Raw genomic sequence first — 25,056 nt, 5'->3', positions numbered from 1 at the left:
ATACAAATTGAAAAATTCCCACTTACAGCTGTAGAATTTGGTTAGAGAAAACAAGATTTGCATTTCTGAAATTGAAATAAAGTCTATTGAGCTAGTTAAGCACTTGGCACATTGTCTTGCTTTCTACACTCTAAAACGAGACCAGAGGGTGTTTAAATTTTCTTTGTTCATTTTAGTAAATATTAAACATGTGTTTAATACTGCATTTTGGCATAAATATTTGAGGAAGCCCATCTGCATTGTTTATTACAGAATCTTTTGTGTCTAGTCCCATGCTTTGCACAGAGTAGACATTTAATAAATATTTGTTGAATATATAAATCATAGAATGTTAATGCTAGACTAGGTCTCTATTAGCTTAGAGTTTTACAGATGTACTCTGTTCTAAGGGAGGTGGGGATATTCTCCTCAAACAGTGAAGAATTGAGCAGAATGAGAAACTTTAGTCATTGCTTTTATCTTTTCTCTATAGCGGGACTCATTCTAAAATTTTATTTGAGGGAAGGGCTCCTGGTGCTAAAGCATATTTTAGAACTATTTTACAGGTAACAGAAAATGAAACCTAGAGCTTTGACATAAATTGTCGAGGATCACACAGCTAGTTAGGGACTGGGATGCTATAATAACTCACATTTGCTGACTCCAGGGCCAGCGCTGAAGAGAGCAAAATCTACACAAAAGATTCCAACAGTTCAAAGTGAAGCACTCTCAAGGCATTGCTAGAGGTGGAGATAGGAGCTGGTCAAATACTTGGAACACACTGTGCTAGATAATGTGGGTACAAGGGAGCCACAGTTGACACAGCTCCTATGTTCCTGGTCTTTACACTTCTCAAGGAACTTCACATATCTAAACCAAGAGAAATGTGTTGTTACCATCAAGGCACACAATCACTTCCTTATTCATTCAACTAATATATATTGAGTACATATTGCTGACAGTAGCCTTTATGTGTTGCTCACAGGAGATACAACAAGAAAAGTCTTAGACTTTAGAGAGACTTTCAGTCAGAAGAGGCAGATAACTAGATGGGCTCTTTTAATACAGTGTGATAAGAGCTGTGATGAGGTAAAGATGGGGTACTGTGTAAGTTGGAAGATAACCTAATATCTTGACATTGAAGATTCAGAGAAAGCTACAAGGTCCTAGAAAGCTAGGAGGTCATACACAAACTGAGTAACTTTGGATGACTTAGATTTGGGGGGCAAAGAGAAGAGGTGATCCATATATTGGGAATAGCACATGTTTAGCTGGGCTGCTCAGAGGCTTCCACCAGTGTACCCTCTCCTACCTGTTCTGTTTGCTGATGTTTCTGGATAAAATCCCATTTAAACACTGTTAGTAAGGGCCTTACTTCCTTCCCCCTCCCCAGAGTTTGAAAATCACCATATTGAAGGATTTGTAATAAACTTTGGCAATTTGTATCAATTCATGTATATGTATATTCATTTTTGGATTGGCCAAGAAATAAATTGCTATGATTTAGGTTTATATTGGGAACAGTTCAGTTTTCATAGGAGAATATTCATATGGCCTTTGTAAAAACACTGTGTTACCCTTCTTAAGTTTAGAACACTATTATGATGGTAGGATGTTAATGAAATTTATGTGATGAAAAATAGCTGTTTCTTAGTATTTTAATTATCACATGCTCATAGGGAAGACTTTAGAAAATATTTGTAAAAAGTCCTATCTGTTAAGGATTCTTGTCCAGAATACACAAAGAATCCTTAAAACTTAACAAGAATACAAAATTAAAAAGTATGCCAAAGACCTTAATAGACACCTTCACAGTGAAGATATACAGGTGGCAAATAAGCATGTGGAAACATGATTCACATCCTATGTCATCAGAGAAATGTAAATTAAAACAACAATGAGATACCACTACACACCTATTAAAAGGAGCCAAATCTGGAATACTGACAAGACCAAATACTGGTGAGGGTGTGGAGCAGAAGGAACTTCCATTCATTGCTGGTGGCCATGCAAAGTAGTACATTCAGTTTAGAAGTCAATTTGGCTGTTTTCATATAAAACTAAGCATACTTTTAACCATATGATCCAGCAGCGGTTGAAAACTTATGTTCAGGGATGCTTGGGTGGCTCAGCAGTTGAGCGTCTGCCTTTGGCTCAGGGCATGATCCCAGAGTCCCAGGATCAAGTCCCACATCGGGCTTCCTGCATGGAGCCCGCTTCTCCCTCTGCCTGTGTCTCTCTCTGCCTCTCTCTCTGTGTGTCTCATAAATAAGTAAATAAAATCTTCAAAAAAAAAACCCAAAACTTATGTTCACAGAAAAACTTGCACATGTATGGTTATAGCAGCTTGATTTATAATTACCAAAAACTTGGACGCAGCTAAGATGTCATTCAGTAGGTGAGTGCATAAAGAGACAATGGAATGTTTTTCAGCACTAAAGGAAATAAGCTCTCAAACCGGAAACTTAAATGCTTATTATTAAATGAAAGAAGCCAATCAGAAAAGGCTACATACTGTATGACTCCCACTATTTGACATTCCGGAAAAGACAAAACTATGGAGACAATAAAAGGATCAGTGGTTGCTAGGTGTTAGAAGGGTGGGAAGGATTTTTAGGGCAGTGAAACTACTGTGTATGATAATATAGTGGTGGATATAATCAGTATACATTTGTCCAAACCCACAGAATATATAGCACCTAATATGAACATTAAGGTACAGTAGGACTTTGGATGTTAAGAATGTGCTAGTATAGATTAGATTCATCAGTTGTATAAAATGTACTACTCAGGAGGGGGATGCTGATGATGGGAGAAGCTATGCATGAGTGGGGGCAGGGAGTGTCTGGGAGATCTCTATCTTTCACTTAATTTTGGTGTGAACCTAAATCCGCTCTAAAAAATAAAAATAAAAATACTTTTAACAATACGTGGTTTTGTTCAATTAAGATAAATTCAACTTGTATAAAAATGTTAATTTTTAGGCAGTAAAAATTAATGTTTGAATTTCCACAAGAAGCTTAAACATAATGATTCACTACAAATAATTTGTACCATGAATAATGTTTATATAAGGTACAAATAGACAAGAAGAGTTTGTAGTGCTTCTTCCATTTTTCTGTTTTTTTTCTTCTCATTTTATACTGTTTCTATTTTGAATCACAATACTAGAGGAAGACTGTCAGGATAAAGGGTGTAGAGGAGGTGTGAAAAGGAGATAGGAATAGAAAGGATATGGTCTTTAGGCACAGGATGAGAGGCAACACTGCCCCCTCCCCCCAGAAAAGTTCTGGAAGATGATACATAGTCTCACTGGGTTGAAGGTGTTAAATAGGGGAAGGGAAATGAATATACGGGACAGGAGAAGGAAGCAGTGGGAGATGGCATAGGAAAGGAATGGAACATGGCTCATGATTGTCACACCAGTTATCAAGGCATCATGTTTCACCTTTGCTTCTGGGTGTATGCAGTAATTTGACTTGAGTCTTTCTTGTCCCTCCACCCAGTGGAATTTTCTAAGTCATATTTGGCTATTTAGCAGGCCAAAAATATACGGAATTGCTGGGTTCTCATATGTCATGTAAATCTGTACAGAGGCTTAGTCAAGATTCTTAGGAATTGTGGCTGAATTTAAATTTTTTGTGTTGCTTAAAATTCTATAAATAACAGAGCTTTTGTCTTGAAGGAAACTGCCTCCTCTCTAGTGTTTTAAGAATCAACGTGTGGTTAAAAAAACAGATGTTAGGGTATCTAAATAACTGTATAGTTAACTTGCCAGCTGAAATGAATAGTGTCACCTGACAGTCTTTCGTAGGATAATCCTCTTTAAATGCTATTCAATTGTATTATTTTCTTGCATAAACTTTTTTTTTTAATATTTTATTTATTTATTCATGAGAGACACAAAGAGAGGCAGAGACATAGGCAGAGGGAGAAGCAGGCTCCATGCAGGAGCCTAATGTGGGACTCAATCCTGGAACTCCGGAATCACGTCCTGAGCCGAAGGCAGACGCGCAGCTGCTGAGCCACCCAGGCGTCCCTTGCATAAACTTCTTCAGGGATTCCCCATTGCCTTGACTGGCTTTTCTTGTCACCAAAGTCTACCCATTTTTCTCCCTTGCTTTTGCTATTAGTTCATATATGTTGTTCAGTGAAAGCCAATTATTTTAAAATGATACATGAATGAATGATGAATGAATTTGAATGAATGATATCTATGTCAGTGGAAACAGCTTGAGTTAGAAATCCCAGATCTTGAACTCTCTGAGCATATTTATATCTGTAATTTTTTTTAATGACAACTTTAAATTTTAATCTTAATTTGCCAGTCTTAAATTTGTGTTCAGTTTGCGGTTGAAAGGAGGCATAGTGAATAAAACACGGAAGACGACTTGCTTCCTGTTTCCTAACTTGCCAGTCTATATCATTATCAAATTCTGTTGAATGTACCTTGAAAATATCTCTTGGGTTTGTTCTCTTTTCTTTTATTCCCACTCCAATTTACCACATCTCTTTTTAAAAATGTAGATTGTATTATTATTTTTTGGTTTGGTGAGACCAGTGGGTCAGGAGATAAATTGTTATAGATCCTAAGAGATGTAAGCCTGCCATGCAAGGAAGGCTTATACAGGGAAGCACTAAGGTCAGTTAGGAGGCAGAGGGAGAGAATGGAAAACATGGGCAAGAGCTTTTATCATGGTTCTGTGGGAAGGAATGGATGAGATAAGGTGAACAGGTTTAGGATTGGTTAGTTTGAATGATTTCAATGGGTTCTGGGGTGTAGGGTAATCACTAGTTGTCTGGTATATGGCTCTGGGTTGATGAGGTTAGGGAAATAGTGGCTCTTGGAGGTGGTTGGCAATATGGACTTCTAATTGGTTTGCTTGGGGATATGGACTCCTGATTGGGTACACTCATAGGTGTTATCTCTAGGAATGGGCTAATCCCAAGAAGGATGGTGGTGGAGGTCTTGTCAGCAGGTCCCAGAGTCAAAGTATCACAAATACAAAAAATAAAATGATAGGCCCAGTACAATTTCTTGTGTGCGTAGATTAACATAATCTTCCAATTGTTCTGCCTGTATTTATATTTGCTTTCCTATAATCTAGCTTTGATGTAGCAGCCAGAAAAATCTTTATAAATTAGGTCATGTTATTGCTCTGCTTAAAATTCTTCTCAGATCTTCTTTTATATATCTAATAAAGCCCAATTTCCTCACTTTGGTTTTGATGCCCTTCATTTACTAGGCTCCCGCATCCATCTGCAACTATATTGTATTCAACCGTATTCTTCACTTACTTTATTCTAGGCACACTGATCTTTTGATTTCTTGAGAATGATTTGCTCTTTCTCTCCTCAGGGCCTTTGCACAGATAGTTCTTTGTGCCTGGATGCTCTTTATCTGGTTAATTTCCAGCCGACCTTTGAATCTTACCTTAAATGTTATTCTTTTGGGAAGGCCTATATTAGGTCCTTTCTGTTGATTTTTCTGTGATTATTCATTTGTTCACTTATTCACTGCTTTCTTTTGTACATATAAGAAGGCGGGTACTGCTGGTAAAATGGAAAGCAAACCAGATTGGCACCTAATCTCATGGAGCTTCTTCTGGAGGAGGCAGATAAAGTCAGTGACAAAGTAACTATAAGATATTATAAATGGTTTAAAATTTTAAAAGAAGTATTGATGTAAAAAAAAAAAAGAGGTATTGATGTAGAAGCTATCAGAATATGACCAATTGTAGGTCACTGTTGTATATAAACTTTTGTGGTTAAACAATTTTGTTCTTTTCCAAATCTAAATTATAATCTACAGCCATTCAATAAAGGGGGAATATTTTATTGTTAAAGCTCACTCCTGTCTACTTTCAAAGCTTTTCCATATACTTTAGTGCTTCCCAAGTCAGAGAATACCATAAAATATGAGTATTATTCCATTCTTTCATATGAACTAAGAACAGTTTTATTTGGATAAATGATGAATGCAAAATAAAGTTTCAAGCTTTATTTTGAAACTCAGGGCAGCCCCTCACCTTTTAAAAATTTTTATTTATTTATTCTAAAAGATTTTATTTATTTATTCATGATAGACACAGAGAGGGAGCAGAGAGATAGGCAGGGGGAGAAACAGGCTCCCTGCAGGGAGCCCAATGTGGGACTCAATCCTGGAACTCTGCGATCATGCCCTGAGCCAAAGGCAGATGCTCAACCACTGAGCCACCCAGGCTTTTTTTTTAAACCACAGTTAGTAATTGTATTTATCTGCGATTTACTTCTCTAGTACCAGTGTATTTCATGTGTGTGCTCTGTGAGAATCAGAATTGTGTTTGTGCAGTTCACCACTGCATATTGAACATCTGGCTTAAGCAGAGGGTCAATGAATAAATGATAGAAACTATATTCAGGCAAATGTCCTTAATGTGGCTGTTTAGCCCTACCTGCTTGAATGCTTTTCTAGGTTAAAATTATTGAGGCTGTGGTTTATGATATAGAACTGTTGGACCTTGATCTGTGTACTTGTGTATTAGAATGGACCACAAAGTATTTTTTTTTAAAGATTTTATTTATGTATTCATGAGAGATACAGAGAGGCAGAGACATAGGCAGAAGGAGAAGCAGGCTCCCTCTGGGGAGCCTGATGTGGGACTCAATCCCAGGACCCTAGGATCATGACCTGAGCCAAAGGCAGATGCTTAACCACTGAGCCCCCCCCCCCCCAGGTGCCCCACAAAGTATTTTTTTTCTTTTTTTAGATTTTATTTATTTATTCATGAGAGACTTATGAGAGTCTTATGAGACTTATGAGACTCTCTAATTATTCATGAGAGAGAGAGGCAGAGACACAGAGGGAGAAGCAGGCTCCACACAGGGAGCCTGATGTGGAACTCGATCTCGGGTCTCCAGGATCACTTCCTGGGCTGAAGGTGGCGCTAAACCTCTGAGCCACCTGGGCTGCCCCCCACAAATTATTTTTTGAAGAGAATTTTACTTGTCCCCAAAGCTGTCCTCTTGACTCACTCTTATTTTTTTTTTTATTTTATTTATTTATTCATGAGAGACAGAGACAGAGAGAGAGAGAAAGAGAGAGAGAGAGAGGCAGAGACACAGGTGGAGAGAGAAACAGGCTCCATGCAGGGAGCCCAACGTGGGACTCAATCCCGGGTCTCCAGGATCATGCCCTGGGCTGAAGGCAGGTGCTAAACCGCTGAGCCACCCAGGGATCCCTTGACCCTTCTCCCTTGTTAAAGAGAGATAGGGTTGCTTTTTCAGGTAGCCACCCACGTTAGAATCCCTAATTTTCCTAAGGGCTGTCAGTCCTGCCCTTAGACCTGCAAGATAAAATATATGTTTTCTTTGTGTTTTTCAGTCAACATAATCCTGAATTCATTGCTACTTAATTTTGAATGAGAAGGTTAATATTTAAAGAAGTTCTTTGAAGGATATTCTTCTGGAGTGAGGTTTAACTGTGGGCCAGTATCAGAGTTGCCAATAGAACTTTTAAAAGATCTACTGAGGGTAGCCCGGGTGGCTCAGCGGTTTAGCGCTGCCTTCAGCCCGGGTGGGATGTGATCCTGGAGACCCGGGATCGAGTCCCACATCGGGCTCCCTGCATGGAGCCTGCTTCTCCCTATGCCTCTGTCTCTGCCTCTCTCTCTGTTTCTCATGAATAAATAAGATCTTTGGAAAAAAAAAAAAAAAGACCTACTGAAATTGGAATCCCTAAGGTGTGGGACCTGGGTCACAGGTGTTTCCGATGCATAGTCAGGTGTGTAGGAGCAGTACTCCCTGGAAAGGTTTCTACACTGGTACTTACACCCCAAAAACGTGTATGTAAAGAAGACATTTTTATGTTTCCCATAGGTTGAAGTTCTGGGTGTGTTAAAGATCAGTTTCATTTGTTTGTAAACAAGCACTTTTGTTCAGTGGTTCAGTGAACACTGAGGAATTTCTGATATTTACTTTCCATTGCCAGCACCTACCAGAGTTGAATATGTCTGCAAATTTAAGGTGTGAGGTGGGGAGTAATGAGAGATATGGGTGGAGAGGTAGATTTTGAAAGCTCTTGTATGTGATAAAGAGCAGTTAAGATCTTTTCCTTTTAGTAATGGAGAGGCATTGGAGGTTTTCTTTTTTAAGTAAAATTTTCTTTTTTTTTTTAATGGGAGAACAATATGCCAGTTTATTTTACTTCTATTTTAAAGGAAGGTAGTAACCTTGTCAACTATATGGAACATAGATTTGAATGGGGGAGAAAACTATGACAAGGTGACCAGTTGGGAAGCAAGTCTATACAAGAGGTAACCAGGAGCAGAAGGATAAAAAAGGATTGAATCCTAGCTTTGTAGGTACCTTTTTAGTTTAAATACTTAAGCTTCAACCAGTCTACTCTACCCTTGACTTGAAGACTTAGTGAAAATTAAAGGCTCCACTGAGAAGTCTTCCCTGATTGCTTTCTTTTGAGCTCTTTTTTGGTGGTCTCTTTATGTCATATTTCGTAATACTTCCTTTTATTATTATTTTTTGCTAATTTGATTTTTATGTTTTATTTATCTTACACTGATGCCACTTTTCATGATAAACGCTACTGGTTAAAAATATCTTTTGAACAAGTTGTCCTCTATGCCATTCTTGTTTTTTTTCCCTTTCTATTTTGTGCCTTTACTTATAGTTTTTCTTTTTCCTAGAATGTTCTTATCTCTTCTCCACTCATATTGAAGAGTTTTAACCTTTCTTTCATAGTTCAAATCCCTCCCTTACTACAGGTTCTTTCTGCTGGCCCTGCCATTTCCTTATTTTAGTTCTTGTGGTATTTAAGCTGTCTACTACTTAGTTTATGCTACTTTTATTTTTATCTTACGTATTCTATGAATATGGTACTCTGCCTCTTTGAGTTGGGCAAGATGTCTTACATATCAGTGTATATAGCTTGCTCTTAGTAAATATTAAATAAATATTAAATATTAAATAAATAAATATGTGACTCTTTGTCCCTTTCTAAGTCTTCCTAAAAACAGGCTATAAACATAGTTTATTCTGCTCTGAAAGACATAAAACTTCAGAAATATTTTAAATTAAAGGACGCCTGGGTGGCTCAGCAGTTGAGTGCCTTTGGCTTGGGGCATGATCCTGGAGTCCTAGGATCTAGTCCCACATTGGGCTCCTGAATGGAGCCTGCTTCTCCCTCTGCCTGTGTCTCTGCCTCTCTCCTCTCTCTCTGTGTCTCTCATGAATAAATAAATAAAATCTTTTCTTTAAATAAATATTTTAAATGATTAATTTTAGTAATCTGAATTTAAAGCAAAAATAGTTGTAATTACTTATCTCTGGAATTTTTAAGGCCCAAATAAAAGAGAATTGAAAATAATTTTGTTGACTTTGTTGAATTAGAGTATTTTAGAGTTGAGTATTAATATCTGAGTGCAAACTCCCTTAAAGATTTATATTTAAAATGCTTTAGTTAAAGGACAATATTTTCATTTGTTCCTTATGTTATATACCAAGTTCTTTGCCAGAACCAAGCCTTATGTTCTTGGGAATCACTCAAAGCACTTGGGCCTACTCTGCTTTGTAATCCTGTTAAATTTCATCCGTGAATTAAAACCTAATTATATAAACCCTACATATAGACAATTTGATGTACAATAGATATTTACTTATTGGAACATTATGAAATGTTGAAAATACTTATATTGGGATTAAGAAATAATTTTCTTTGGAAATTAAGTTTAATTGTGTATATATTTTTCTTTAGCCCATATGTTGTAAAGTACTATGGCAGTTATTTTAAGAACACAGACCTCTGGATTGTTATGGAGTACTGTGGCGCTGGCTCTGTCTCGGACATAATTAGATTACGAAACAAGACAGTAAGTATTTTTAAATTGTTTTGCTAATCTCATTTCTAAAGATTCATGCTTAGCAATCTAACTAGGTAGTATTTTGTTACAAAGAAAATATCAGTGTGAAAAAAGAAAAGGTTTTACATTGTGAAAGGATCTAGTATGAGGTCTGAGAACTAGCATATATCTTTGTATGGCAAATTTGAGAGTCCTATGATTGTTTATTTGTTAGGAAATTTTTGATAAGTCACCTAGAATCTACCAGGTACTCCACTTCTTCATTTGGAATCAGTATGTATATTCTTTATTAATGTGAGTTCAATAAATTATGGCTAGAGTTTTATTTCAAGTTCATAATATTTATAGTATTTCTTTATGTTTTCTGTGTTATAATCTGTGGTAAACAATTAAGGTTTTATGTTTCTGAATGTTAAAAAATAATACAAAAACATTTTTTGTCTTTATTTTCCCAAATATTGTTAGGGGGTTTGAAAATGACAAAGCTAGCTCATAATTGTGTGTGTGTCTGTGAATTCAGGTTAGTGAAATGTGTTATTTAATAATAGCTTTTTTTTTTAAAAAAATATTTTTATTTATTTATTCATGAGAGACACATTGAGAGAGAGAGAGAGAGGCAGGCTCCATGAAGGGATTCGGATGCCGGACTCGATTGGGGGACTCCTGATCATGCCCTGGGTCAAAGGCAGGTGCTAAACTGTTGAGCCACCTAGGGATCACCAATAATAGCTTTTTATGGTTATGCTTTAACCATAAGTAAGAGCTATTAACAAAATTATTTACTTTATGCTAGAAGTGCATCTAATTTACTTGGATATAAGGACAAAAGTGACCTTTTTATCTGTGAATGAGTAAGAATAATAATCAGTGAAATAATTTATAATACTGTAGAACAGTAACCTAATTACTACATGACATTATTGTATGTTGTCAGACATATTTAAGTAAAATACATTCAGAAAAATACTTAACTACTTGAGTCAATTAGTGGTTAACCAGAATCATTTTAAGGTTTGATTGGGGAAGTACGTTGTAAGTTTATCCTACTAATTTTTTTTTCTGTTAGAGAAAATAAAGTAAATATGATTTCTTTTTGAAGAAGTGAAATAGAACTTAAAATAATCCCTGTTTTGACAGGATGAATTAGGTGATTTGTGACATTCTAATTATATATTTTAGAATTTCTATGGTGCTTAACTATATTTATGTAAATCAGATGACTCTTGAGTGACAGAACAGTGCTCTAATTGAAAATAATTATACTTTAGAGAAGTGTTTAAAAATCATTTCAGGGCTAAACTTAGTACACCTGGTATTTAAAATTATCAAGTATTAGATATATGAAATAATACTTTCTATCAAGTATAGAAATATATGAAATGGAAAATCTGTTTTCTTGGTTTTAAATGTAAATATTACCATTGTGAATAGATAGGAAATATTTTATTCAAGTACTTTATTATGTTGTTGCCAGTAATGGCAAACTGTGAAGGTATAGTATAGTTCTAAAATACGGATATGGATGAATCATTATCCTCAGGAATCTTCTTTGCCAGTTAGCAAAGGGAATATTTTACCCTACTCACATTCATTTTGGAAGATAGAATCCACTGAATATGTATGAGGAGTCCTACATTTGGAGTAATTTGTTATTCTCACAGAACAGTTATCCTTGAGTTTGGAGTTAATGGGAGAATTTGATTCCCAGTTGCCTTGATAACAGCTCCTGTTAGATCTCAAGAATATTTGCATCCTGCTTTTCTTTTATATATATATATATATATATATATATATATATATATATATATATATATATATAAAAAGAGAAAAGAGTACTACTACTGGGAAGGTTAGCAATATAAAGATTTGTATCTTTTGTATCTTTTTTTATTTAATGACTAGGCATTGTAAGTATTTGATCATTTTATAGGAATGATCACTGGAGTGATAGTCCTCTTGTCTGAATTTCAAGGGTGTGACTGTTACCTGTTAATCGACTGGCTTTTAGAAATGTGACCAGTGAAACAGTTGTCCTTGATCTGTTAAAACTCAATTGTTTTCATGGTCACAGAACAATCAATTTTTTCCTTAGGGTACGGGAACTTTTTCTTTTTTAGAGTTTATATGCTCTTTTGTTTTTGTTACATGGTTGTTTCTTTTAATTTATTGATTTAGTGCATCTATTTAATTCATTTTAAACAGCACAGGACATTCTTCTTTTTATTTATACTGTCAGTTTTTTTGCTTTTTGTTGTTCTATATTTCCTATATTTCACAGTTGCTTGAAGAACATGTTCTTCAATGCTCTCTTTTATGTGGGTATGATGGCGATAGGTAAAAATGTTACTTAACTTCATTTTTTGAATGATATAATTGCTGGGTAAAGAATTCTAGGTTGGCAGTTTCTTTTCATTTTTGATTTAAAAGTAATGACTTTTGGAAGACCACTCAAGTAATGTACTTTTTGTAGAATTGTGCTTGTCTTTGAAAGATACTTCATTAGGAATGAAGTATTGCTGAATTTTAATTATCAGTTGATATCTGGTATTGATGAAATATTTTCTTGAAAATTAAAGGTATAGGATAAAACAAATCTGATTAAGTTACATACCTATAAAAAATTTAAGTTCATTTGTTTAGCTTAAAATACAGTGCTGTTTATGTCTTACCTCCCTCTTCTCTGTGCAGTTTCATAACTTGTCACTTTTATTATGCACTTTAGAATAGAAATGGCTCCTAGAATAGAGACTGGATTCATATTATGGTGTTTTTGTAAATGTTATTACCTCATCTTTTCTTCCACCATTGAGTGCTTGCCTTTACCCCAGGCTTTGCCTAGTGAATTTGTATCTATGAGGGACCAGCTAACATCACATCTGCTCTGGAACTTTTTCTGTTTTCCTGAGTAGTTTCTTATATAATTGGTTGATTAATTAATTAGGTAAGTCTTTACTGTATATTCACACATAAAGAAAGGGCATAATAAATTCTAGCTACTATTATTATTATAATTTTTACTATTATTAATTTTTTTTCACATATTTTGACCAGTAAGTAGCCTTTGCACCTTTTTATATGTGTATTGGCTCGTTTATTCCTTTTTGTGCTTATCTTTTTGTTATTGTTGTTGGCACTTTTCTTAATAGTTTTCAGGATTGTCTGACAGTTTGCTGGTGATTGTATGCGTGCTTCATATATTTTAAAAGTCATAAAACCAGCTATCTTATTGTCGGAATAGATATTAAAAAAGGAGCTTCAAAATATCTCTTCCAGAGGTTTTATACTTTGGCCTATACTTTTCCTTTGGGAAACATCCAAGAAAAGATAAAGGCATAGAATTAGGTGTAGGAGTTAGTTAGGAATATTCCAGTAATTGGAATTGAGGCTGAGCAGCAAAGGGTTGGAATTATATCTGTTTAAATGTTGCTGTGTACCATGGGGCAGATCAGAGTTGGCATTTGAGCTGGTAATGAATGGTAATTGTGCTAATCAGTGGTATTGGTACTAGAGATAGGATGAAGGTTAAACCCTTTTGTATTCTAGTGGGTGCTAAAAGTTTCTCTGAGTCTTCTGGTTGCATTATGAATAAAAATCACTGTTTAGTTAGTATTCATTGACTCCTTCAGCTACTAAATGTTGGGAGATCTATAAACATATGTGAGTTAAATCCTCTGATTTCTGTGATCAAATTCACAAACAACTCAAGTCCTAATATTGTATATTTTAGCAATTGACTATTTTTCAAAAATAATTACATTGTTTTGACCCATCTTTTAAGTGTGGTGAAACCTATGTGTAGATAACCCTGCTGTGGTACCCAGAAGTCACATTTAATTAGTCAGCTCTTAGTGTTTAGGAAAATAGTTGCAGTTGCCTTCCCCTACCATAAGCCACCCAAGGACAGACATTTTTATAATTCATTATGGAAATATTACAAGTCCTGGAGTAGCTTCTGGCATCTAACAAAGCTTTGATAAATGTTTGTTGAACTGAAACAGGATCAATTCCTTGGCTGCTTGTCCTATGAATATAAAGCAACTCTCCTCATCTATTAAGTGTTCTATTTTTGTAGTCTAATATTGTAATAAATAATATATTTATGGGAATAAGTTTGAAGATTTCCTTGTGAAGAAATATTTTAAAATGAATATATTTTATATCAGTTATCACTTAACATCTAAACATTTATGCATTTCAAGTATCATATACTGCAAAGTGGAAATGCACAACTCTATGAAATTGAAGCTTTTTTTTTTAATTAATTAATTAATTTATTTATGATAGTCACAAAGAGAGAGAGAGAGAGAGAGAGAGAGAGGCAGAGACACAGGCAGAGGGAGAAGCAGGCTCCATGCACCAGGAGCCCGATGTGGGATTTGATCCTGGGTCTCCAGGATCGCACCCTGGGCCAAAGGCAGGTGCTAAACCACTGCGCCACCCAGGGATCCCGAAATTGAAGCTTTTAAAAAGTAGATTATATTTTTGAGGCTTTCACAATGGTCTTTATGTAATTGTTAAGCTGTGCCTTGACATATGGAAGAAAATGGAGTCTCTGTGTTAGACATCTGTCGTGTACTTGGGAAAGTTTTAAGAAAATAAAGTTTTGAGGTTATTCTCTCCCATTTTGGCCCATTTTTTGATTTGACCACTTACTTTAATTTAACCTAGCACTATGGATTTTAATTTTGGCTTTTTCATAGACTAGTTTTATGATCTGAGCAAGTCATTTACCTGACAGAGACTTTAGCTTCCTATCTGTTAAATAATAAACAACATCTATATTGCTTTACATTTTACTTGGCAGTTTTATTTACACTTCAGTTGAATGGGAAGGTTCAAAACATTTATGGATCTAGGCACAGGGCTCTTCAGTAGAGGTACAAATAACTTTAATAAATTTAAGAAATTTTGCTGTTGTTGCATTGTTGAGGTAATACCTATATAAAAAGCTGATTTTGACTCTCTTTATATATAAAGAGTTATTAAAATTCTTTAGGAGCAGTAAAGGAAAAGCACTTAGCCTAACACAGAAGTTCAGAGAAAGCTCCTTAGGAGATAAAACTGCTTAATAGATTCTTGGAAGAGGAGGAGTCATGTTATCATTAGAATGCAAGCTCCCCCAGGGCAGGGTTTTATCTTCATTGTTCACTGCTTTATCTCCATTCTTAGCACAGTGCCTGGCATGCAGGATGCTCAGTAAATATTTGTTAGCATGATGGATGAATGAATGAATGAGAAGCGAGAGGGCAAAGGACATCTTGAAAGAGGAAACAATGATATGCTAAAATTATATTTCCCTCTCTAAAAGTTGAGGTGTCACACTTCTAGGTCACCTGAAGGAGAACAGCATCTGGTTTAAATGGATTTATTTTTCTCACACATAATTGCTCAAAATCATTGCCATGTTGTAGATTGATGGATCTATGTTAGGATCATGATGTTGTGTATAATTTTTTGTTTTTCCTAGTTATTCCTTTTGTTTTTTTCCTTCATGTTTAGAGAAGCAGCATATGCCATCTTTATCATTTTGCTAATGTCTTCTACCTTCTTAATCATTTTACCTGTTTCCTGGAATTTATGTGATTCTTCTTTGAGAAGACATTCTTTGGAGCTTCCTGATTTCTTGTTCTAATGTGGACTCATTGCTTTTTAGGTCTGCTGTACAGCTGCATCCTTGGAATTTCTTTTCACTGGACTTTTGGGTTAGTGCCATCATTTTCTTGTATATTTCCTATTTCCTTGGTTTTCACCCTTGTTTTGTATTCTTCCTAAACTATCTTCTTCGTGGTACAAGAATAAGAGGTCAACTATTTGAATCCCGCATGTCTGAAAATGTCTTTATTTTGCTTTCACAGTTGATTGATTGATAGCTTATGTAGAAATTTACATTGAAAATAAGCTTCTCTGAGAGCTTTGAGGGCTTTCATCTATTATCTTCTAGCATCTGATGTTGCTAATGTTATAGCTAATGCCTCTCAGAGTCTTATTTATCTGTAGGCCTCTTACCTGCCTCCTCCCCCAAACCCCCCAAATCTGGAACTTTTTAGACTTTTCTTTTTATCTTGATGTTCCTGATACTGCACAAGGAATAAAATGTGTCACAAGGATGTACCTACTAGATGTGAGTCCTTTTTATTAGTTATGCTCAACACTCAATTCTTTTCAAATAGCACTTTTGTCTTTTTTCAGATTTGGAACACTTTCCTTAATAAGCTCCTCCTCTATTTTCTTCACTGGATGATGAATCTTCTGAATTTTATTCTTTTTTTTTTCCTCCTAGATATTTTTTTTTTTTTTTTTTTGGTCTTTTTACCTTTTGGGGAGTTGGTAGGGGGTGATTTCTTCTACTTTATTTTGTGACTCTTCTAACTGAATTTCTTATTTCAGGAGTATATTTTAATTTATAAGAACTCTTTCATTTTTCATTTGTCCTTTTTTGTAACATCTTGATGTTGAGGCATGGATGCAAAAGTTTTTCTCATCACTCTAAGAAAAACAAGTTTTTGAAAAAGTTATTTCCTGTTTCCTGAATCATCTTTACTTCCTCTGGGGTGGTTGTTTCCTCTGTTCTGGTCTTGCCCATGGCAAGGGTCAGCAGGAAGGCTGACCAGCACTCACTGGAAACATTGGGCAATGCTTTTTGACTGGCAGATATAATATTAGGGTGAATGGACTGGGAGATGGCTTTTCGGGGAAGGGCCTACAGAGCAGTTTGTTCAATTTCTTGAGAGAGGAGCCTCTCACTCTGCTCCCATGTGGGGTTAAGTGCCAGAATGCATGTCATCTGCATATATGGGGATGAGGGTAGGGGTAGAATAAGGATTCCATTTTCTTCTTTTCTTTTCTTATTCTATTTTCTTCTTTTCAGCTTCTATGAAAAAGCTAGTTGCCATTTCCATCCCTTCTTACTCCTGCCCAACCTCCCCAGTGGTGGAGCCTCTTGGAGTTTACTTGGCAATCACTCCTTTTGTTGCACACTCCTTCTTTGCCTCTTGGCTGTGGATCTTTCCATAGAATGCTTCCAAAGTCATTAAACTCTCTTGTGATGATTTCTTTTGTTATTAGTTATTTATTTATTTATTTTCAAAAGTCTCTATCAGCTTAATGAGGTTTCAGGAGGAGAGACAAATAACTAAACAAATTAATTACAAATTTAGGTTAGCTTTTGAACCTGAATCAACGATATCCCCCCCTTGCCTTATGTGTATTTTATATAGCTTTCATATTCTTAGGTGTTTCGTACAACTACTTTTGAAGATTCATTTGATAATCCCTTAAAAGTTTGAATCCATACAGACTTTGGGATCCTCCAGCAATTCTCCTCTTTCATCTGTACTTAGAGAAATCCTAGCACAATTGTACAGTGAGGCATAGGCAAGAATGTTGTCACAACAGAAAATTAGAAGCAAATCTAAATCTCGATCAGTATTAGACCTTGGACTAGAAGATTGCTATCATTCTTTCTGTCTCCATAATTCTCTAGCTCTTTGGTAAAGGCAAACTGAGAGTAGTGTTCTGGCTGAACCCTTTCAGAATACGTAGGACCCAGTTGTCCAGATGAGAACAACATTAAAATACCAAATAAATTATGTCTCTTAAAACATGTATAAACATTTATCTTGGTATATAAGAGAAAATTTTAGTATTTACCTTTACCCAGGTGAGATATATTTCTGTGATGTTGTGTGTGTGTGTGTGTGTGTGTAGTGGGTGAGGGGGGGGTGCGCAATGAAGGAAAAAGAATAATGGAGAAGTTGTTCCAGACTGAAGAAAGCAATTCCTAAGTTATGTGTATGTGTTTTCCTCAAGGCTTATGGTGGTCTGTTTTATTATGAAAATAATTGGGAAAGCCGAGTTTTATTTAAACATCACCTCTTTAGAAGTGTGAAGGACACTTTAAGACTATTCTGTTTGGTAAATTCTCACTGTTAGTTTTATAACTGATTCTCAACTTCAGTGACAGATTTTTGATAGATATTTTGTGAGCAGTACTATTTATATAGTATTGGTATGTGTCAGGCACTATTCTAAATACATGTATGGTTTTGCATTTAATCCTCATATAAGGATTAAACAACTGTATGAATAAGAACTATTATTGACCCATGTTGTAGGTGGGAAACTGAATCATAGAGTGGTAAGTAGATTAGAGGGAAAGAAAGGGTTAAAATTATATCAAACTACTAGAATTAAACTGTAGTAATTAAGAGCACAGATTCTGGAAGCAGAGTTTGTGGGTTTGAATCTGGTTCTGCTATATATTGGGTATGTGAACTTGGGCAACTTTCTTTTCTTACTCATTTTCTGCATCTACTAAATGAGATAAGAAGACCACCCTACTTCACTGAGTTGTTCTGACAATTAAGTATATAAAATGCAAGGAATATCACCTAGCACATATAAAGCCCTGTAGGTATTTGTTCTTGCTACTGTCATCATCATCCTGTCATCTCACTTATATAGATGGGAATGTCTTTGCGATCAGATGTGTTTGAGCAGAATATAAAGAGGACTATGGAATCAAGAACAGAATCCTAGTATCCACCACGAGTACTTTGAATTATCTTTGTTGATGAGGGAGATATAGACTTAATAAGAGGGCTACATTTTTAGGTACAGTGAAGGGTTCTTTAATAGAATCAAACAGTGGCTATTCACAATAGACTACGGTGTTTTTTATCTTCGTGCACTTAGAGTTAACGCCTTGTACACATATCTTTTTTGTAAATATTTGATTTATTGTATTTTAAAAATATATGTTCTGCCTTGATATGTATTTTGTTTTACTTCAGATATATTTTTTTCCTCAGTGAAGTCATACCAATTTTTTATTGACTTAAGATTTATTTGGAGTTTCAAAGTTTAATATTGTTTCATTGATAATAATAGTCATCTTTTTGATTTGTATGGGCTTCTATTCCATAAAGTGCTTTTTGGCGGTTTATATTTGCCTCTCTGTTATTGGACTAATTCATGTTTGACTTCCCTAATCACTTTGTTGCATGCTCTCTCTTTGTGTAATAGATACTAGTTCATATAGGATTTACAACTCCATATATATTGAGTGCTTTTCTGTTGTCTTCTGATCTCTTTTTCAGGAATCTTTTCATGTGGGAAAGGATTTTAAAATGTCTGCCCACTGACCATTTTCACAGTAGAGTATCAGTTCTCTTTCTCTTCAGATCAAGGGATTATAAGCAGCGTGTATATATGTATATTTACATATGGTGTAAGTAGTGAAAGCTTTCATTTTGAATCACTAGTTGTGGGACTTTGTGATAGATTATTAATCTTTTTTTTTTGCCAAACATCTGCAATCCAGATTTCATGAAGACAGCCTCTCCCTGCCCTTTTGTATATAATAATGGCTAAAATATTCTAGTTATGTTTTCTAATGTATATTCTATGTGTTGAGCAGATTTGTGTTCTTCTGGAAAAATCCCATAAATTTTTTATTGTTTAAAACCTTGGCTATTTTATACCCTCAACCCTCCTTTCTTTGGGGTAGGAGGAGATAGATTGGTGAGGGGTGGGAGGGTGTTACTCTGCTGTTTTTTCCAGTCTTTTCCTCATGTTGAATACCTATAAGCCCCATTAAATTGTATGTATTCTTTTTCCCAAGAGAGAAAGAGTAAGAGGGGAAAAAATTTTGATTGTAAAGAAGTTGGAATCTGAGGCTTGATGGTTGTTCAGATAAAGTCTTGCATGTAACCTTAAGTATTACCTTTGAGATTTAGGTTATTTCAGAGATTGCTACTTAACTCCTCAACTTTCTCTAAACCACTGGTTTTTAGTAAGTTGTTTGATCACCGTTGTCTGTGATTATGTCATGTATGCCATAAAAACTAATGGGCACTGAAGCATTCAAGGAGTTCTGTAAAATGAGAAGTCTAAGTGTAATATTAATACGATTTGGAGTAAGCATTTATTAGCTGGGGGAAGTGGTACTAGGAAATGAAGGCAAAGAAGGGACTTAAAAAACCCTGCACGTTCTTTTAAAAAACATGATTATACTATTTTCCTGGTTCCCAGTATCGTATTCTGGAATGGGGCAGAATATAGAAATCAGCTTCAGAAATCTTATGCTGTTAAATATCTGGAATAACTTTTAGTAGTTTTAGAGTTGGTCAGTGGTTTGTGCTTTATACAAACCTTTTTTCTAGGAGCTTCCCCACTTTTTGGTATCAACTTCAAGTTTATCACTTTTTGGTTATAAGAAAACCCAGCCTAGACTGGTTTAAGCCAAAATGGGAATTTATTTGCTCACATAACTAAAAGTCTTTGTAGAGCTAATTTCATGTATGGCTGATTCAGGGTGAAAGGAGTTAACTTTAATTCATCTTTTTATTTTGATACCTCTGTATTGAGTCTAGTCTCCAACAGATTTTTGCCTCATATGAAATCCAGCAAGGATTCTTGTGCTTCATTGCTTCTGGATGGGTCATATGCCTTTCTCTGAGCACGTCATCTTGATCTGTGTCTAACCATTTTGATCTGTGTCTAACCTGGAGCTAGGATGAAGCTGAGTAGTAGAAATAACATATTCTGAGGATGGGGAAGTAGTAATTTCCTAAGGGGAATCAGAATATGTTAGCAGGAGAAGGGTGAATGGGTGTTAAAATGGCAAAATGTAATGAATAATTCTATATATTTACTAAAACTCAAATCAAAGCAAAATGTATCAAGAATAAAACAATTAAAGAAACCCTCACCTCTAAATAACTTAAAAAATGTATGTTAAATGTTAGAAGTATTTATTGACATTTGGAGTCAAAATTGTTGGCTCTCTAACCCTTTCTCCTTCTGTCACAGTAAGGGATGTAACTGTTGATATCCATGGGACCTTGTTTCTGCTGTGTCAGCAGTAAAAGTTTGCTGTAAGACTTCTTCTGGGAAGTCTGTTCATCAGGATTTAAAGACCCGTGGTTCCTTATTAGAACCACGGTGGACTGACCCTGGTATTAGTTCTGATGTCTACAATCCCTTTTCTTAAGAAGGATTTTCTTACCCTAGCAGGTACTATTACTGTTTAGAGCTGTACTAGAATCTTAGGAGAATGAATCTTTTTGTGTGAGAAGTAATTCTTGCTCCTTACTTGGTGTATCCCATAGAGTGAAATTGAGTTCTAAGTATATTTTGCATATGATTCTTAAAGTTCCAAGCCACAGCATTAATATGACTGTGCACTGTAGGATTAGACCTATCAAATTTTTCATAGCAATCATGTGCCAGGTTTTAATCTCTGGTTAAATACATCATACATGTACACTCCATTACATCTTTCCTAAATCTTTTGATTGGATATACACACTTTGATGATTTTCCACATCACAATATAGTTCTTCCAATAGACTTTCTCTTCTACCTTAACTAAGTAAATTAACCTTACAAAGTTATTTCTTTGGCTGCCCTGATTGGGAAGCTGCCCGGTCTTCACCTTCGTTGCTGTTCTCCTTGGCATTTGTCCCAGTTCTGTTTCCTTTTCATCAGTCAGGCCCACCTCCATCTACTTTATTTTTGTATGGTACATTCCTCGCCTAGTGGACTGCCTGTCACTGCCAGATGGACGGTGAGCTCTCCCTCCCTGCCTTAAATATGACCCTGAGTACATGGTGACATAGTTATTTGAAAGGAGATGATTTAGTGGAAGGACCCAGGATTCCTGCATTGTTACTTAGTAGCTCTTGGGACCATGGGTAGTTGTGTAACTTCTCTAAACTTAAGATGCCTAAGCCTAAATTAGGCCTAATATCATATTACTTTCTTTACCTACCTCAGTGTTTTCTTTTGAGGAACAAAGATGCTGCATGTCAGAACATTTTGTAACCTGGAAAATTGTGTATGAACTTAAATCACTATTTTATTACTATCATGGCAAAAATATCTAAAACAGTATGTAATTTTAATGGCCACTGGTTTAAGAATTTTGTGATACTTGTTGAAATAGAGAATGTTCTCTAGCATTGGAAAAATATACTAAAAGATTATTGTGTCTTATCTAGTAAAGTCTTGGTTAATCTTAGGAAATCAAGAGATGCATATAAGTTAATTTTCCAGAAAATAGGAATTTAGCTTCCTAGGTAGCAGATCTCTAATTTTAACAATTTTAGATGGAGAGTTTTTAAAATGGTATAGCATAGTTTTCTGTACTTTGAACCAGAATGTGTGTGAGCCACTTACCCTTTTAATGATATAAATTAAGGAAAAAATGTAAGTAATTATGAGTACATCGTAAACATTTCAAATAGTATGAAAGGGGAATTAGTGTCTCCTTACTTGCCCCTCAGTTTTACTTCCTTGAGGTAATGTCCGTTAACAGTTTCTTGTGGGTCCTTTGAGCACATATGTACACATATCATATTTTACACAAGGGATTCATACTGTATATGTGTTCTGTTCCTTGTCTTTTTTCCCTTTAACTTCTGATCTTAGAGATCTGCCTACACTGGTACATATAGGTCCACATGTATGTAACAACATATATTTCTTTCAGTACTTTGGACAAAATGAGTTCCAGCTTTTCCGTTTTTGTTGTTCTAATCAAAGCTGCAGGAATGTTTATATTTGTGTATTGGCATACTATGTTATGTCCTTTGGATACATTCTGAGAAATGGCGCTACTGGGTTAGAGGGCAAGTTCATTTTTATTTTTATTTTTATTTTTTTTAAGATTTTTAAAATTTTTTATTTATTCATGATAGACATAGAGAGAGAGAGAGAGAGGCAGAGACACGGGCAGAGGGAGAAGCAGGCTCCATGCCGGGAGCCTGACTCAGGACTCGATCCCAGGACTCCAGGATCGCGCGCTGGGCCAAAGGCAGGCGCCAAACCACTGAGCCACCCAGGGATCCCCGCAAGTTCATTTTTAATAACAATTTTGTTTTTACTTGAGAGACTGCTACCTAAGTTGTATATGATTTTTTAGTGGTTGGGGCAGTTTCAGCTTGAAATATGAATGGAGCATGGATTTTGCTTTTGATGCCTTCCTGTTTCACGGCATGCTCTGACTCTTCTTCATCTTCCCAATTGTATCTAATTTTGCTCAACACGTTCATTATTCTACCACAGAACTGTCCATTGGGATTGTAAGCAAGGTTGCACACTTGTTAGCTGCTTGCTGCTGCTCCTGTTGCTGCCACTATAAATGATTTTACGATTTATCTTCCCCACACTAGCTTTCCATTGCTAGTGGACTGAGTCTGCCATCAGAGTTTTCTTTCTGAAAGTTCTTATAGGTTCATATCATCTTTCCACTTAAAAATTTGTGGGTATATAAAGCAGAGTTTGGCCCTAACCTGCCTTTGCATTCACTGACAAACTGTTCATCCTTCAAGAGTCAGCTCAAAAGTTGAGTCTTCTTGAAGTGGGGAGAATGGTGTGGTGAGCTTGTTGTCAAGGCTGGCAGGAACTGTATCATTCAAGGTCTTGAGGGTTAAGTTTTATGGTTTCGATTTTAAGAGTACTGGTTGTAATGCATTATCAGCTGCTGTCCTGGAGTGCTCCTCTATCTAATCCTGTTGCTACAGGCATTACTTAATATTATAATTATTTGTTCCTGTGCCATCCTTTCCACTGAATTTTGAGCACCATGAAGGTAAGGGCAGTATAACAGGCCCTCAGTAAATTCCTGTTAGTATCGCCCTCCTGCAGTTGTGTTTGCGTATCAAATGAAATGATAGTTGTACTATAGCTGGCAGAGTTAAATCTCAGTAAATGTCAGCTGTTGCTGATGTTACCGGTATCAGTATCATCATCTATCGGTCAATCCTGACTTGGGGAGTGTAGGGTGGTTTCTATGAAGAGGTGAGATTTGATCCAGGGCTTAAAACACTGTGTGAGGATTACATTGGTGAGTTTTCATCAAATGGTTTTCAAGACTTTACGAAGTCACTGTGAAAGTTGAAACTTAAAATTTTATAATAAAATATAGTTGTCTGTGCCTTGAAAGGGGGAAGTGTGTTTCATTCTTTTTCATTTTAATGGACAGTAGGTACTAAATAGAGAATTAATGCATTATTTTATATAAGTAATTATGTCAAAAGGTGGGGTTTAAGTAAGATTGTCAAGATTCATTTTTAGAAAATTAAAATTCTTAATTTTGTACGAACTTATAAAAGCTCACTTGAATTTGTTTTTACTGACATAAAAACATTAAGGCAGTATGTATATTTTAAAACAGCTTGTGCATGTGCCCTTGAGACAATTTGGTGGGTGCATTTTTATCAAAACCATATACACAGTGACATATTAAATGTATCATATTATTATACTAATCATATGACTCTAGAAACAAAAGTAACCAGAGGACTAAAGCCTATCAAAACCATCTTTTTGTTTTTGTACAATGAAATTCTTTTTAAATTTGCCAATGAATTCATACCAATATTGAATCCAGATGTAGACTTTGTCTTTTAATGTATTAGCTCAGCTATAAAAGTCTTATTTCCATCCCTGATTACTGAGTCTTTCATTCATGGTTTATTATATCTCTTCCACCTTCCTTTATTCACTTTTAAAAATAGACTATAAAATGTAATTCAAATGATTTTATTTTATTTATTTTTAAAAATATTTTATTTATTTATTCATGAGAGACACAGAGAAAGAGAGGCAGAGACACAGGCAGAGGGAGAAGCAGGCTCCATGCAGGGAGCCCAATGCGGGACCCGATCCCGGGACTCCAGAATCACGCACGCCCTGGGCCAAAGGCAGGCACTAAACCACTGAGCCACCCAGGGATCCCCCAAATGATTTTAAAATGACATTTCTTCATTTATATAGTGATAGAAATAAAACTAAACCTTATTGTATTAAAGATAACCTAATTATATCCACAGATGAAGTATTCTGTTGATAAAATTTTTCATTGGAAATAATTTTGATGGATACCACTAAATGAAGTATCTTTCCACTGTGGTCCCATTTCACTTTGAAAAGTATTTTTTATAATAGTTTCTGAGTTTTTAAGTCTGTCTTTCATGATAGATTGGAGTCACATAAGGTTAGGTTAAATATTTTAAAAATTCAGTGTAGAGCAGGTACTCAGTAAATGTTTTTTCAGTGAATTAATATTATCTAGGACTTATTGGAAAATACTTCTGCCTTCTTATTTCCTGCCTTCTTAGATCACTTTCACACATGCTTTATATTCTTCCTGTCTGCCACACATGTGCTGTTATCCTTGGCAACATTGTGATCCATATGGGATAATTTTATAATTGAT

The 25,056-nt window shown here is 35.5% G+C and overlaps 1 protein-coding gene across 7 annotated transcripts in view; it reads left to right on the top strand.

Annotated features, from left to right (window-relative positions):
* The window catches only part of STK3 (serine/threonine kinase 3), a 378,723-nt gene that overhangs the window by 148,618 nt on the left and 205,049 nt on the right, over positions 1-25,056 (top strand). For all 7 annotated transcript variants that reach the window (XM_077846732.1, XM_077846731.1, XM_077846729.1 and 4 more), the window contains one exon: positions 9,728-9,842. In XM_077846732.1, coding sequence (XP_077702858.1) covers positions 9,728-9,842 — 115 coding nt within the window. The remainder of the gene's footprint in view (positions 1-9,727; positions 9,843-25,056) is intronic.

This window comes from Canis aureus, chromosome 14, assembly GCF_053574225.1.
Source record: "Canis aureus isolate CA01 chromosome 14, VMU_Caureus_v.1.0, whole genome shotgun sequence".
Taxonomy (NCBI): Eukaryota; Metazoa; Chordata; class Mammalia; order Carnivora; family Canidae; genus Canis; species Canis aureus.
The sequence above is the reverse complement of the archived record's forward strand: the minus strand, read 5'-3'. Positions and strand labels throughout refer to the sequence as shown.